Source organism: Rosa chinensis, chromosome 5 (genome assembly GCF_002994745.2).
Source record: "Rosa chinensis cultivar Old Blush chromosome 5, RchiOBHm-V2, whole genome shotgun sequence".
NCBI classification, from domain to species: Eukaryota; Viridiplantae; Streptophyta; class Magnoliopsida; order Rosales; family Rosaceae; genus Rosa; species Rosa chinensis.
Genome location: NC_037092.1, coordinates 26,339,256 through 26,355,504, shown reverse-complemented (window position 1 = coordinate 26,355,504; position 16,249 = coordinate 26,339,256). Strand labels below are relative to the sequence as shown.

At 42.6% G+C, this 16,249-nt stretch overlaps 1 protein-coding gene and 1 long non-coding RNA gene across 6 annotated transcripts; one reads left to right on the top strand and one right to left on the bottom strand.

Annotated features, from left to right (window-relative positions):
• Nucleotides 1-4,230: 4,230 nt before the first annotated feature.
• On the top strand, nucleotides 4,231-8,309 carry LOC112168068. Of its 5 annotated transcripts, XR_002924055.2 has the most exons (9): nucleotides 4,232-4,604; nucleotides 4,780-4,887; nucleotides 5,516-5,570; nucleotides 5,788-5,842; nucleotides 6,287-6,320; nucleotides 6,507-6,681; nucleotides 6,806-6,859; nucleotides 7,317-7,390; nucleotides 8,070-8,309. It is a non-coding gene; the product is annotated as an uncharacterized LOC112168068 (long non-coding RNA). The 5 variants fall into 5 exon arrangements; XR_005800483.1 differs by having other exon boundaries at nucleotides 4,231-4,604; nucleotides 6,287-6,374; nucleotides 6,806-7,390; XR_005800481.1 differs by having other exon boundaries at nucleotides 4,232-4,643; nucleotides 6,806-7,390.
• A 3,511-nt stretch (nucleotides 8,310-11,820) lies between these two features.
• LOC112203533 (L-type lectin-domain containing receptor kinase IX.1) lies at nucleotides 11,821-14,139 on the bottom strand. The gene is made up of 2 exons (XM_024344492.1): nucleotides 14,121-14,139; nucleotides 11,821-13,496 (listed from the first exon to the last, which is right to left on the bottom strand). The coding sequence occupies exons 1-2, from the start codon at nucleotides 14,137-14,139 to the stop codon at nucleotides 11,821-11,823; spliced, it is 1,695 nt and encodes a 564-aa protein (XP_024200260.1).
• Between the last annotated feature and the right edge of the window lie 2,110 nt (nucleotides 14,140-16,249).

Sequence of the window (16,249 nt, the reverse complement as noted above, 5' to 3'; positions counted from 1 at the left end):
GCCTCTTGATGTTTAGCCTCCCACACAAACTCATTCTGCCCTTGTAACCTTAGTAATGGCGAGAACGGTTGGATTTTGCCTGCAGAGTTAGAGATAAAACGTCTTAGGAAATTGATCTTACCCAACAGACGCTGTAATTCCTTTTTCGTCCGCGGGGGAGACGCGTTGATAACTGCGCTCGCCTTGTCTTCGGGGACCTCAATCCCTCGCTGATGAACTATGAACCCCAGAAAGTCTCCTGCCTGGACCCCAAACACGCATTTGGCCGGATTCATCTTGAGTCTATGTATTCGCATGCGCTCGAATACTTTCCTGAGATCCGCGATATGGTCCTCCTTCTTCTGAGACTTGACGACTACGTCATCAATATATATCTCTAAAACCTTTCCCAGTATGTCGTGGAAGATCAAGTTCATGGCTCTTTGATATGTCGCACCAGCATTCTTCAGGCCAAACGGCATGACCACATATTCAAAAACTCCCGCGAAGCCAGGGCTGCGGAAAGCGGTCTTATGTCTGTCTTCTTCAGCGACTGGAATCTGGTGATATCCTGCAGTACCGTCCATGAAGGACAACAACTCATGTCCTACCACAGCATCTACCAACATATCCGCGACCGGCATGGGGTAAACATCCTTAGGTGTAGCGAGATTCAAGTCTCTATAATCGACGCAGACTCTCATCTTGCCATTCTTTTTTCCGGACAGGCACTATATTAGATAGCCACTGATTATACTTGGCGACCCTTATAATACCCGACTTGTGCATTTTCTCTACCTCCTCCTTAACGAGAATCTGGGTCTCCGAATTCATTCGTCGAGGTTCCTGCTTGACGGGCCTCTTGTCAGGGAGAGTTGGTAGTTGATGACAAACCAAATCTGGTGACAGGCCGGGCATGTCTTCATATTTCTCCGCGAAGCAATCCTTGAATTCTAGCAATAAGTCAGTGAGCCTCTGTTTCTCGCTAGGTTCTAGGTAAGCGCTGATAGATACCTCCATAGGCTCGCTCACTGTACCCAGATTGACCTTCTCAGTAGGGTCTCTAACTTTAGGAGCTGTATCGTCCAGTGCTGTCGGGGCAAGTTGAATGCAGACTTCATCTTCGCCCTCCGGATCTGAAAGTTCTTCATTAACGACCTCTAAGGTCGCGATACGATCATAAGCCTCTTTTTCCACAATGTATGATGACAGTCGTTCATATATCGAGTGGAAGGCCTCTATCCCCTCCTCCGAGAGGTCGTAATCCATTAATCGGTTAAGGGTTTGGGCACAGCGTGGCCAGGCCTTTCCAAGCCTTCTTTTGTGAGCGTGAGCCCCTACTGTGCCAGTTCAGAGGCCGTCACCCCTATGGGGCGGCCCTTATCATCGATGCCACTAACCTGCAATGGAGTGATAGGCTCCAAATAGTATCTGGCATCTACATAATTTGCGGAGACCGGGAATGGACGGGGGTCTGCTTTGACCACCTCCGCCGTATCTGTTCCCCTATTCCACATAACCAGCTCTTGATGAAGTGTCGAGGGTACACAGTAACTCCTGTGGATCCAGTCTCTGCCCAAAATGGCACTGTAGGCCGCATAGCAATCCGTCACGAAGAAGGCATAGACCCCCTCTGCTGGGTCGACCTTAATGCGCAAGAACAATAGCCCTAAGGTTTTTGTCACTGTGCCTGCGAAATTTTTGAGTGCAAGAGACGTGGACTGGATTTTCTCCCGCTTAATCCCAAGCAAGTGCATGGTCCGAGTAGTGACGACATTAACGGCTACTCCGGTGTCAATCATGATTTTGCTAACTTTGACACCGCTGATGTCTGCCATAGTGTATAGTGGTCGCATGTGCTGGACCATAGCTGGCGTTGGCTTGGAGAAGTGCATGAGTGACCCCTTGTTCGGAATCTCTTCTGTTTCCTGCTGGACTCCATCTTCTGCAGGCGTTGCCGCTGCTGAAGTGACCTGCAATGGCTGTACACCCTCTTCTTCTGTCCCCACGCAATCCTGAGCAGCGACTGGCAATGCAAATCTCGCGGGGAGTACATAAACCATGTTGCAAGAAACGTCAGCTGTCTCGGTCCCTTCCATGCCATCGTCCAACTCAAGCTTGGGCTCCTCGACCGGGATATCGGTCTGGAATTGCTTAGCTAAACGATCTACCAACGACTCTTCCGTGAGGCCTTTTACCTCGCAATGTTCAAGCTCTTGTGATTCCAGTTCCTGCTCCACAACAACCGGCTTAGCGCTTTCCGGTTCCAAGCGCTCCTCTGAGGCAGAGATGACCATACTTTGGATTTTCTTAGGTCGCCACTGCAAGGTGTCACCAGTCCTGTCCTTGCCCCCAGCCTATCAAAGACTGAAGCTTTGACCACTGGTGCTTCACGGAATAGCCGGCGCCTGACATGCGGATGCCGAGTTGGCGAGCTCTCCATTCGTGCAAGAGGTGGTGAGCGCTCCGCTGTAATCCTGCAAAACACACTGGGCTTTGAGGCCCCCATTAGTGAATCTGTTTGTTTGTTAAAACCACGGGGAGGTCTTAATGGTTTAGCAGCCAGCGCTTCCATCTCTTTCTGGTATTGTTCGGGCGACTTGACCAGTTGGGAAGGTTTGATCAGGCCCTGATCTAAAGCCTCTAGAGCGCGCTTGGCTTCTCCAAACCTGCGCTGCAGTTTTCGTTTCCTGGACGAGCTAATCTCCACCGCCTTCCCCTTTTCCCTGGTGTACCATCTGCCCTCCTTGATAGGGTTAGCTGACGCAGGTGGTATATAAGGTTTGGTCAGCATATCTTTGGAATCGCTCCTGGACTCTTCCTGTTTCGGACCAACCGCGGTTGCTTTTAGCTTCATGAATAAGTTGGAGTCTCTGGGGGATGGTGGTGATTTCGTCTTCTCCCTTTCTCTTGGACTGGAGGGCTGATAGTTCCGTGACGAGGAAGCCCACTTGATTGGTGGTAGGGAGCCAAAGTGAAATGTTTGCTCGACCTCCTTGTGCGGTATTTGGATACCGCACTCCTCTTTACATCGCGAGCATAGGATCACGGGTGAAGCTTGGTTGGTTGACTCAATTCTACCCTTGGCTGGCGCTTCATCCGCGATAGACCTATCATTCTGCTTGCTCGGAACTAAATCCAGAGTTGTTTTCCGTCGCTGCTTCTTGTTCCAATCCACATTGACCATATTGATCCCGGTGTCAGGAAAGGGATCCACGTCAACTAGTGCCGCCGCTGTGACTGGAGCTTCTACCTGAAAACTACCATTATTAAGCCATACCTGAATCTAGTCTTTGAGTTTTACACAGTCCGCGGTATTGTGGTTCCACAGATTATGGAACTTGCAGTACTTCTTTCCTTTCAATTGCTCTGGCCGCGGAAAAGGCCCAAAATTCGTCTTCACCATCTTCGCAGCGATCATCTAGTCGAGGATCTCGTGAGCTTTATTGGCATCATAAGTATATGTCGCGAACTCCGGCTTGGTGAAGGCCATTGATTTGAGCTTAACAGGCTCCTTTGAAATCTTCAACTACTTCAAGGACGGGTTCTTCTTCCCGGTTAGCTCATAGGCTGCTATATCATTATCCTCATCCTCTTCATCGTCCTGGACCGCTTCTCCAGTATTGTGATGGTAATAAGGGTCGTAGGTGGCCGGCTGGTAGCTCAGGGTCGCTACAGTACGGTGTTTACCTGGCACATACGTCCCTCTGGAAGCATTCTTCCTCGCATCTGTTTCTTTGAGGAGATGCTCGAAACTGCCCACCTCTGTGATGAGCTCCCCCATCGACTGAATCATGTTGCCATGTTGCTTGTTTCGTTGTCGGGGCTCCAAACCTTTGACCGCCAACTTGACTAACTCCTTCTCGGGCAGAATGACATTCAGTTTGGCTTTCTGGATTTGAAAGCGCTGAAGATAAGCGACTGCCGATTCTGTAGGCTGTTGGGCCATTTGAGTGAGAGAGGCTAGGTCTACTTCAGGTTCAATAGTCCCAAATGTTTCACGGAAAAGTAGTTCCATTGCCGGCCAATCCGCCACTGTCCCTGGTCTGAGTTTAGAAAACCATCTGAAGGCAGCGCCCGACAGCGAAGTGCCAAAGATCTTGCACTTGAGGACATCATCATTCTAGTATTGGCCACATTCACTACAACAAATCTGGGTATATGCAACGGGTTGTAATACAAGGAGTTAAAATTCCTTGCATTTGATAATATTATCCAAAGAATATTGCATGTCCTTGCGTTTGACTCTTATCATTTGCAAAGAATGTAAGAAGTCTTTGTATTTAATTTTTTGAAATACAGAAAGTGATAAAGTCGTTGTATATACTTTCATAATCGTTGCATTCAAAATCTAAATGCAAGGACTTCAAGTGAATTCCTTGCCCGACCCCTTACAATTATTGACTCCGCTCTCGGTGAGGTGAGTCTATCACTTGGCTATTGGAGGAAAATAACAAAAATTCTCCTCTTACTCCGAAAAGAAGAAGACCCCAGATCCACGAATACCCCAACCTCTAGATCTGGTTTCTTACTGCCGATCTGGTATTACGCATGAATACCCACTCCCAAACTGAAGCTAATTTCTCCATTTCAAGCACCGTCGTCATCATCGACACCTTCATCCGGTCTCTTGCTCCCGCAAACTTTTAAGATCTCTCTCATGGGTTTAAATTTTCTTCCACGAGATTTTTATGGGTTTAATTTCTCAATTAGGGTTTTAATTTCACTTCTGGGTTTAATTTCAGAATAGCTGATGGTGAAAATCTTTCATTCTTTTTTTTTTTTTTTTTTTTTTTGTAGCTTTAAACTGTACCAATCTACTGATTGAGTAAAACCCATATCATCTCTCGGGTCATTTCTGAGTCCTATGACGATTGAAGGTGTTGGGTTTCTTTTGTTTCATTTAAGGTCAGTCTCATATCTCTCTGTGGATTGGAATAAGGGTTTTTGCTGTCTATTTTGTTGCTTTCTGTTTTTGATATTCATGAGGTTGAAGCTAATTGTGACTGTCATATCAGGTTCATCATGTATGTATCATCTTATTTGCGTTTGGTTGATCTTGCTTGTATGGGAATATAAATTTGCTATTGAAAAATATCAGTAGGATATGCTGATTGTTGGTTAGGTGTTTCGATCGTTGGGGAAAAAGAAAACGAGTAGAACTGTGAAGGTCCTGTTCGATTTATATTCATTAGCAGTTAGCAAAATTGAGGTTCTTGGTTTAGAACAGAATTTGATGCAGAATATAATAAGGAAAGTACTCTGTTTAGGGTTTTCTTAGGAATATATAGTTTAGCCTATTGTTATTAGGATACCTCTTAGTTGTTAGCTTATTGTTTAGGATTATATAGATAAATAGATGCATTGTATTAGTTGTTAGACAGATTTGAAGACTTGATTTGTAAGCCAATAAACCTGCTAAATCTCTTGTTCTCTTCTTAATTCTCTTCCTGATTGTCTACCTTCTCTGTATCTAAGTTTTCTGTTCCCTTACTCCAATTTTAATGATTTAGTTATTTTGCTTATTGTCTTTCAGGCTAACTTCTTGAAACTAGTTTAAAATGGTTGATAGCAACGCATCATCTACAAAGGTAACAATGGTCATGAAGCAATAAATAACAATAAATAATACCAGCCTTGGTTTTGTTAAAATCACAGAAGTGTGAAGCTGAAAAGGAAATCCTAAGAGTTGGGTCATCTGTGATCACCTGGGCATTTTTTTAATTTACTATTGTGAGATGATATGGATAAGATATATAGCTCTTCACTGGGTAGAGGAAATAAAATCGATGCATTTTACTACTGCAGATGCTCCTTAATTCCAGTAGCTAAGCTACAGTAATGCTCAATTCTAGTAGCTAAGGTTAGTTCTATATCCCAATATATAGCTAACATCTTAATAAGTGTTTGTACCATTTTACCAACAATTTCATATCTTGGTTAGTTCTGTTATATATATTGCATCCTTGAATCCCAACCACCTTACGGCACGAGCATTGCTAATTAGGGAACTCCACAATTCCTCTAAGATCTATTTAAGGCTCTAGAATTCCCAGGTTAGAAACTGAAATTGGAAGTTGGCCAATTGATAAATGTGCGCACATTTACTTTTCTGGACTAAACTTCATTCTTTCTTTTTGGGCATCAGTATCTTCAAAGTTTAGGGATTATTCTTTTCATGAGTTCTTATGATTAAAATGCTCTACTGTTTTAGCCTTTATCAATTCGTTTGTGCTTTAGGTACCTCATTTTCATTCTTCACAGTAAGCAGCAACAGTTTCTAACTATATTCTTATTAATGCAACAGGTACAATTAATCTAGGCCAACTTTATACAATAAGGTACAAGTTCATGACTTGCATGTCATTTTGAAGGAAACATCAAAATATTGAGTTGTGAGTGTTGGGTGAATATACGTTTGTCTTTATATATCTGCAGTTTTCTGCATCCATTAGGTGGAGTATGCTAAAGAGTCAATTCATACATCTACGAGATTGAACTTTATAAATATCCAATTCAACTTGTAGGTACCTTTCAGGTGTCTTGCTTCTGAAACCGTCATTCTGTAATTCTGTACATCAATGGCAACAATGGAGTGCGTTAGACTATCTTAACAGTGGGGTTTTCTGTCTCTACTCTCTAGTGATTCCCACCATCTTGTATATCCAACTGTCTTACCTCACAAGGTAGGACAATTTTGAGGTAATTCTCTCAGTTACATGTATATCAAGACTCGTACTGCTTCACAAAAAGAAATACACCATTTAGTTTGTGCATATTCTGAACTGATACCAAACTCTGTTTTTTTTTTTTTTTCCTTTAACAGGTCTTAAACAATCAAGAAGGAAGACTTATTGTCTTGACTCTTGAATGAATTATGGTAACGCTAGGAACTGAAATCTAGGCTTTCTATTAATATAAATGATGATTGATAATTATCTGATTGAAGAAACTAAGTAAACCATTCATATTACAAATCTAGTCCATGAGAAGTTACTACTTACAAGTACAAGTTATAAGGGAGTGGGTTGATTCGTTAAGGGACCGGTACTGTGTACTAAAGATCTGGAAGTCAGTAGAAAAAAACAGTGGGTTGATTAGTTAAGGGACTATACTTTGGTATTGTATACATAAAAAAAAAGAAGTCAGTAGAATCCCTTTCAAATGACTTGATATTTTAAAGAGCTATACTTTGGTTCTGTGTACTACAGATCTGGAAGTGCTCATGTATTGGGTTTATATATGATTTATAATTATTTTCTAAGTAAACTGGTACACCTAAAATAGGCATAATAATTTAACCTTGCAATCACAAATATTAATCAATTGTAGTATAGGAAAGAAGGGGTCTCCCGCAGAGAGATTGCATTTGTGTTTGGAGTGGAAGTTGAGCAGCGAAGTCTTCACAGAGGTATAATCCTATACCTTGAATATGGATTTGTTTAATTGTTGGAAGTGTTCATGCCAATTGGTTCTCAAATAGCGATTCTAGTTTGGGATTATACTTGATTGTCAATGTTTGAATTTTATGATATGTTGACTTGTGAATTTAAACTTGAAGCAAAATTGTGATGGTTTAGAGTCCGGTGGAAAAGGATATGTTATTTAGCATTGTTTAGCTAAAGTGGGAGTTAATTTCATTGGTGTTAGTTGTCTGGGAGCACGGGTGGTATATTAATTGCAAGGGCTGTTAAAGGCAGAACCTTGGTGGTTGTAATCAAGAAAGGTTACTGGAAGTACATTGTGCTCTTAGACTTGTTAACAAAGTACTTTGGGGTGGTGGTGAATAATAAGGTTAATTGTATATATGAGCTTGTCTGCTTGACGAATGCTATATGCTGGTGATGTTATTTATAAATTTTTCAATGGTATAAAAAGTGCTCTTCTTTCACTTAAAGCTATAATTGGTTATATCATCTCTATAAAATTTTACTGCTTTATATGTTTGCATCTTCTTGAACATTGTTTTTTTTCTTTTTTTCCTTGGATTCTTGTAAATGAACTTACATATTCTAATCATTAGTCACTTCTATGAGTAATCTGCTAAGTTTTTGGTCATGCTGTTTCTCAGCTTTTCCTCTGTTATTCAGGTATATATTGGGGAGTAGCTGCACCACTATATGCCGTTGCAAGAATGGACAGTAAGCACTGATGCTGACAAATTGTCTCAAGTTTCTGTTTCAAACGCCTTTCAGCGTCGTTTGTATGGATCTGGAACTAGATGTGTTCTGTGATCAAGTGAAATACTGCCAAATTGCAATTTTCGATGTACAAAGGAACCAATTGTTTTTAATTCAAGGAATAATAAAAAAAAAAAGTTTGGAATGACATTTGGGGTATTTTCTGTTATTCAGATTTAATTTTTTTTTTTAATTTTTTAAAAAACTAAATGCAAGGAATGATATGCAAGGAATTCTCCTTGTATATCAGTTAACCATAGTTAACCTCAAGTGTTCAATTCCTTGCATTTGAGATGAACAATTCCTTGCATTTGAGTTCACAAATGCAAGGAATTTTCAAGTCGTTGTATTTGCTCTTTTGCAAGGGCCTCTTTGCAAGGACCCAAATGCAAGGAATATTCCTTGCATTTGGGTTAATGCAAGGAATTTTCGGTTTTTTACAAGGAAAAAATTCCTTGCAAAAGGCCATTTTTCTTGTAGTGATTGTACCCTAAACCTGGCCAGATGTGTTGCCGCATCTTCAGTGTCCTCCCCTGAAAAAGTAGAGAAAATAATGTTCTTATAACCTCGGGGGAAAGGTGCGAGCATGATGTGTGGAGGGAAAGGTCCCTCATAGACCCCATCCGGCTGGGCTCTAGGGTTTGCCAATCTGATAATCTCCTCTACCTCATCACGTCTCACATAATCTGGTCCAGGAGGTGGAGGAGGTGCCATCGTGGCTCGGTGGGTAGCTTGCCCAGAGGCTGCCTGGTTTGCTATTGCTGATCCTTTCCCGACATGCATAATGTGGGTAGTAGCCTGTTGCTGGAGAGTTACTGCAGGCATAACCTCTTCCTTCGACAAAGCTGTTATCTTGATCTGGGCGCCAGTCTGGTCAAGCGCATAATAACTCCCCGACAGTTCTTGATATACTACTTCCGCCCCGTCGCTGTCGTACTGGACGAAAGTCACAGGTTCCGACGCAGTTCCTGCGCCCTTCGAGACTTGGTGTTTCTTGGTGACATGTCCGCTTTATGAAGTAGTCTTTTCTTTGCTGCCATTAATAACCAAGGCTTGTTCTTTGTTCTTCGACGGAGCAGTAGCAACAGTAGCTGAGGAAGAAACAGCATTTTGGTTAGTCTTCTCGCGCTGATTTGGTGGCACGTACTTGCCTGAACCGGATGGCTGGCCAAGAGAGCCAAGGATAGCATTAGGATCCCCTAGGGCTTTGTTCAGTACATCTCTCGCCTGGTTCAATTCGGCTCTCTGCGTAGCCACCTCAGTTGCAAGGTTGGCCCCGTCCTTGCGAAGATCTGTTATATTCGACGCGGTCTGCTTGGTATGATCCGCTATAGCGTCCAAAATTGCCTTATAAAGCTGATCCTGTTCTCTAGCGATACCTGCAGCGTGTGCCTTCAAGGCACTTTCTGATTGTGTGATCTGCTGTCGGGTACTCTCCGTATGTAGAGTCATCCGCTGCTCAATTTCACGAAGAAGCTTTTCCGATTTTGTGGTTTCCCTGGCAAAGTCAGCATCCATCTTCTTGCGATGGTTTTCGACATTCTCCATGATGATCGCGAACTTGACCTCAGCGGTCGCTCCTTCCGGAATAGGCTTCGAGACAAAAGCCTCTTCTTCTCCACCTTCCACTGTAGTGTCGACAGTGGCGGGGATAACAGACTCGCTGGCCTGATTAACATTGACGCTCTGACCCTCAGTAGCGGTCGAGCGATTCTCATCTTGTGCAGTTGACATACTGGGTGATTGGGGCTGATGAGAGAATCGTTGCGTCACTTGTTCTTCAAAGAGACCACGACAGTCCGCGCGAGAATGCGATCTGTAACTGGAGGTCTTATGCTTTGAGCAGTTAGCGTAGCCCTTTTGGTAAGGGTTATCGCTAGACTTCCCAATGGTTGCGTTCACAAAGAAACACTATTGTGGTCACACTGGGCGTGCCAAAATGTTTGGCTCCAAAACCAGTTGGTTTGCAAACTGTCTCTTTTGAGCAAGTGATTGCGCAGGCGTGCCAGCACCGCGGGTGCAGTCGTTGGGGTAGTCCCTTGACCTGACTTCTTCTTCAAGCGCTGTGGACGAGGAGAGCACCAACCTCGTCACAGGGTTCTTCTCTTGCCTTTCGGAAAAGGACTTTTGCCTTAGGGATAAGGACTTTGGGTGTGATCTCTTCGGTCACCAAAATCGATACTCAACGTTGTAGGTTAAACAGAGCAATCACTGGGAAGTTGTGAGAAAGCACGAGTTTTGCTAAAGCGTGACTTTAGCTTCGCTGGGTTGTGAGGGCGTTACCCTTGCTTCGCTAGGTGTGTTGGTGGCAGTAGTACTGGCAGTCGGCTCGCGAGGAGACTAGGACTAGCGGGCAGTCACCGGGTTTCAACGAGGTTGAAGGTTTGCTCCGGGGAGGCTTTGTAATCGCTGGGATTGATTAATTCGAGAGAGGGATTCTTTACTTCGCTGCTTAGCCCTGTATTTATACCCTAAGGTTTCGACTGCTCCTTGCCTCAGAAGGACTCTTAATTGAAGTTTCCTGTTTAGTCTCTACTACTCGATTTCAATAAGGTTTCGTCTCCTTATGAAACACGGAATGGGCGAAGCTATAACCCAAACCCGAGTGGTTTTATTTTTGGGCCGTAGGTATCGGCCCGCTGGTTCGAATCCACTAAAGGATTTTGCCTAAAGTTGCTTTTGGGCTCAAACATCTTTTTTAAAATTATTATTTATTTCGGGGGGTGAATCAGCACCTTTATTTTTACAGAGTACACATTTTTTCTCCTCTCTTGTCGTGAGGGTTTTTCTATACACAAGTGCATGAGAATAGAAAAAGGGAGTAGGTTTGCAAAACGGGAACCGCTAATTTCACAACCCTTTGTTTAAGGTAAAGATAAATTTTGTTCTTTCCAATTAGGTTATTAACTATACAATCACCGTTGAGATAGTTAAAACATGTTGGAGTTACTTTTTTTTTTTTAGGGCAATGGAAGACTAATCCATTTATCGAAATCATGACGACCTCACTCGGTCAAGCATGAAGGGTACAAGCACCCTTCATATTACAATGCAAGCTCACGAAGAGTACTAAATCCAAAAGAAATCCATACTTGAAAACTAAAATCCTAAAGGAACTGCTGAAAAAGAAAATGCATAATTGAAAAAACTCCCTAATCCCACACTACCCAAAAATGAAATCAATGTCCTGAACATCTTGACGCCTAAGACCCTTTTGGTGTACGTTGCGACATTCACCACTCCCACAGCAACATTCTAGGAACAGATGCAGGACAAAGAGCAGGACAGACCATACCAAAAAGCCCAAACCCGACCTAAGTGTGAGAAAATAGGGGGAATTGGGCTATAGACCCAAGTCTCTAGACTGCACTCCTGCAGCCCAGAAAGGCAGAGGCCCAAGGCCCACTACCCACACCCTACGTGCCTCACACCCAGCTGCCAAATCTGGCCCTTCCGAGAAGCCGCCTGCCACCGCCAAATCAGTCTGGCGGCCTCCCCAGGCAGGAAACCGTGGCAGCCATCTCGCCACCCACCAAAGCCATGTTGGAGTTACTCTTAGTATTAGGTACAGTACAAAAATATCAACTAATAATTAAAAAAAAAAAAAATTCCTATACTAGCATGATAGTATCCCGCAATCGGTTAATTCACTTAATTGTTTTTATTTTGCGTGTAGAAGTGATGCTGATGGAGAGGAATATGATGCAGAAGTAGTGGTGAACTGGGAAGCATTGGTGTTGTAACCTGAAGACTTTGTTTGACCTCTTTCTAAATCACTAGTATTACCGGACACGATTAAGAATGACACTGGAGCAGCAATATAACTAGCCACTGGCATTTTTGATGGGAGAATAGGTGACGGAACTTCAAAGTTGAGCACTTGAATCGCTTGCTGTATCGAAGGCCTGATATTAGAATCCGGGTGAACACACCACAATCCAACAATCAACAAGCACTCCATTTGTTTCTCATCAAAATCTCCACACAGTTTTGGGTCAGCTGCTTCAATTACTTTTCCTTCTCCATAGAGCTTCCAAACCCACTCCACCATATTGATTTGATGTCTTCCTAACTTGACATCCACGGGTTTTCTCCCACAAGCAATCTCCAAAGCTACAATTCCGAAACTATAGATATCTGTTTCCTTGCTAGCTTTCCCTGTGGTAGTATATTCAGGAGCCATGTATCCCAAGGTTCCGGCCAAAACTGTGGTTTGTGATTGTTTCCCGTGGTCCACAAGTCGAGCTAACCCGAAATCCCCAAGTTTCACATTGAAATTTGAATCCAACATAACATTGCTAGATTTGATATCCCTATGTAGCACACATTGTTCCCATTCTTCATGGAGATAAAACAGCCCCGCTGCCAACCCTTGACCAATTTTATATCTTGCCTCCCAAGCTAGCAAGCTTCTGGCTTTGAACAGATGGGTATCTAAGCTGCCATTTGGCATGAATTCGTAAACTAGTAGTTCTCCTTTTTCATGGCACCAACCAATGAGTTGTACCAGGTTTTGATGCCTAAGTCGACTGATGATCCTTACTTCTGCCGCATACTCCTTGAGCCCTTGTTTAGACCCCCGAGACACCCTCTTAACATCAACATATGAATCCAATTCTTTGATGAATCCTTTATAAACCCCACCAAATCCTCCCTCTCCAAGCTTCTCTCCTTCCAAAAAATTACTCGTCGCACGAGCCAAGTTGCTGTATGCAAACTTCCGGGGGCCTGTCCCCTTTTCGAACTCATCATCAATCGAGTCATACACCATAGGATCTTCATCATCACTCTCCCCTCCTCCTCTCTTCTTGCAAAAGAAAAACCAAACCAAACCCAACACACCAGCCAAGATGACACCTCCCCCAACAACCAACCCAACCACTAGTCCAACATTGTCATTTCCTGACTTGGGTTTGACCCTTGGCTCAGGAAGAATTGATGTGTTGTTTTCATCTACCAATGAAGTTGAATCAAAGCTCCAAGAATTGATCTTATGCAGAGCAGTCAGTGCACCTGTTGCGGCCGAGAACCCAACGATGACCAAATCCGGCAAGTACTGATCCAAATCCACCGTGTAATGAACATACCTCATCACTTGTGTACCATTCAAATAACTAGTGTAGGCAACACTAATATTTTTGGACACAGAATCATATCTAACCATAGCACTATTGATTGCCCCATTCACAAGGCTACCATTCCAAGGCTTTGTGACCAAAGACTTTGTCGAGTCGACATCAATGCCGACGTGGTCGCCGGCGGGATCTTGCACCGACGTCACCAGATTCTGAAAGATGTCAAACTCCACAACCACAAACGGGGACTCATAACTGGACTCTGTATTCGGAGGGTTTATAACAGGTAGGCCGAGAGAGTTGTTAAGGCACCATTAGCTTTTCAATCCTGATCGTTAGTTAGATAACACGTGGCTTGCATCTGTGCAATCTCACATAGTATAAGTACTACAGCTGCTATGCTTTCTCTGTGTATCAGAACTCTATTTCTCAATACAAGTTTGTTTTCTCTATGTTTTTCTCTGCTTTTCATACAAAACTATCATGGCATCAAGAGCCAGGTTTTGATCGGGACCGGAATTCATCATCGATCTTCATCGGAATTCTTCACTGGAAGCTTCTGTTACTCAAGCTGTGCTTATTTCTTCGGTGGATTCAGTTCTTGCTCACCTTTTCAGAGAGTTCTCAATTCAGATAAGCTCGATTTCATAGATCTACAATTTTATTTTGTTAAGAGTTGTTGAAATATATCGATGATTTGTTGAAGAATTTAGCTCAAGAAGCATAGTGTTAGTGATTCAAGCAAGTTATTCTTGGTGATTTGATTTGGAAGTTGAAAGCAAAAAATTAAAACCCTAGCTTTTTCGTTCGAAGAAATTGAAGACTCATATTTGTTGCTTCTCGTTTGTGCAAGAGATAATTGATATTCAAGCTTTCAGTTTATTACCTGTGTTCGATTTGGTCATTCCGTGAAGTTGTTCATCTCTAGCATACAGTTTCTGCTCTTCTAGTTACTTGAGCTCTCAGATTCTCTTGTTCATACTCAGATTCAAGCCTTATGACCTAGTTGATTAAGTGAAGATAATTGGTGGCATATTTTTGAGGTTTGTCTGGATGTTTTGTTTCTCAGTAAAGGTAATAATGGAAAATCTCTTCTTATATGGTTGATGAAGGATGAAGTTTACTGCTTCTTATTGATTGTGTCATAATCACTTGAAGTGGAAGCATTGGTATTTTGTTATCATTATTGTCATGAATAACAACAACCAGCCACTCATCTATATGCTTTCGAGCATTTACAATTTACTGCCTGTGAAGCTGGATGATAGCAATTACATTACTTGGTTATTTCAAATGAAAAATATGCTCATAAGTCTTGGCTTAGAGGGATACATTGATGGTTCTTATTCTTCTCCACCCCAATTCTTGGTGACTGATGGTACCATAAATGCTGGAGTTACAAGGGAGTTTCAAGAATGGGAAAAGAATGATAATGCATTGATGACTCTTATCACCGCCACTTTATCTAGTGAAGCATTATCATATGTGGTTGGAAGCAATAATTCATGTGAAGTTTGGAGAAATTTGAGGGTGAGATATGGTGTCTCTTCTAGAACAGCAGCTATGCAACTCCAAACAAAACTGTACACAATTCAGAAAGGTAAATAGACAAGTATTTTCAGCTTATCAAGGACATTACTGATCAATTAGCTTCTGTTGGCATTCATATTCCCGATGAAGAGATTATTATCATTGCTGTCAATGGCCTTCCCTCTGAGTACCTAACTTTCAAAATCGTGATCAAAGCTCAGATTACAACTATGACAATGATTAAATTTCGTTCTCTTTTACTCGATGAGGAGTCTACTATGGATCAATCTATGAAGACTATGCAGAATGGAATGCCTGCTAGTAATCCAGGTTTAAATCAAGGAATGCAATGGAATGGTGCTGATATTGGTAGTATGGTGTCCCCTGCTGTTTTTGTTGCTCAAAATGGAGGGGGAAGTCATATGTTCTACAATGGAGGGATGCAACAACATAATTTGAGCACTGGAACAAGTTATTCACATCAAAATGGTTACTATCCCCAACATCAGCAACTTGCTTCAAACTACAAAGGAAATGTTTCACAGTATAATGGTAATGGCTTCTTCCTACAGCAACCTGTTGTTCAACAGCAACAAAAACAAAATGGTGGAAACAAGTACTACAGTTCACAAGGAGGTGTATCTCAATTACCTGACATTTCAAATCAAGGCTTTGGTGGCTCCATTGTGCGTCAAGTTTGCGACAAACTTGGACACGATCACTCGGCATATAAGTGGCATTACAGGAATTTTCAGTCGCAGAACATTGCATCAAGTTCATACATTGAGTCTCCTCAATATCCTGCTCAGAATTTAATGGAGGGCAATGAAATGACACAGCCAAATAATGTTGGAAGCTTTTCTCGTAGCCCTATGTCACATCATAATCTGGTACAGTCGCAAAATTCAGGAACTTTCAGGGGCAACTTCAACTCAAATGCCGCTGTCAATAAATTTGATCAAGTCATGGGGGATTACAAGATAAGGGATGATCGAAAGGCACAAGCTAGTGTCCCTGTTGTTGATATCAGAGTTTCTACTCCCAGAGCTTGTTCTTCACCTGCAACCAGTAATCCAAGCGAAGCAACCACTGTTCAAACTTCTTCTGTTCCCAGATCTTCTTCTACTCCTGTAAGCTATAATCCAAGCCAAGTAACTAGAGCTTCAGTTACTTCTGCATCGTCTGCAAAATAGGAACTACAGCTTCTTGATGAATTTGATCCGTGTGATTCTGTTTCGGGTGGTCCATTTGGTTCTGTTTTAGCTGCGCCACCTAATTCAAACAATGCTGCAATGGACTTACTTGGTTCCCTGTTATTGGCCATTGTGCCAAGTACATCTACTACTACCACATTTGAAGTTGATGGCCTTGTAAATTCTGCTCCAGTGACTACAGGTATGGCAACTTCTCCAGATTCTACTATGTTAAACTGTAGGCATGCCTCTTGTCCTCTGAAGCTATGCCAATCATTGCCACTCATTCCTC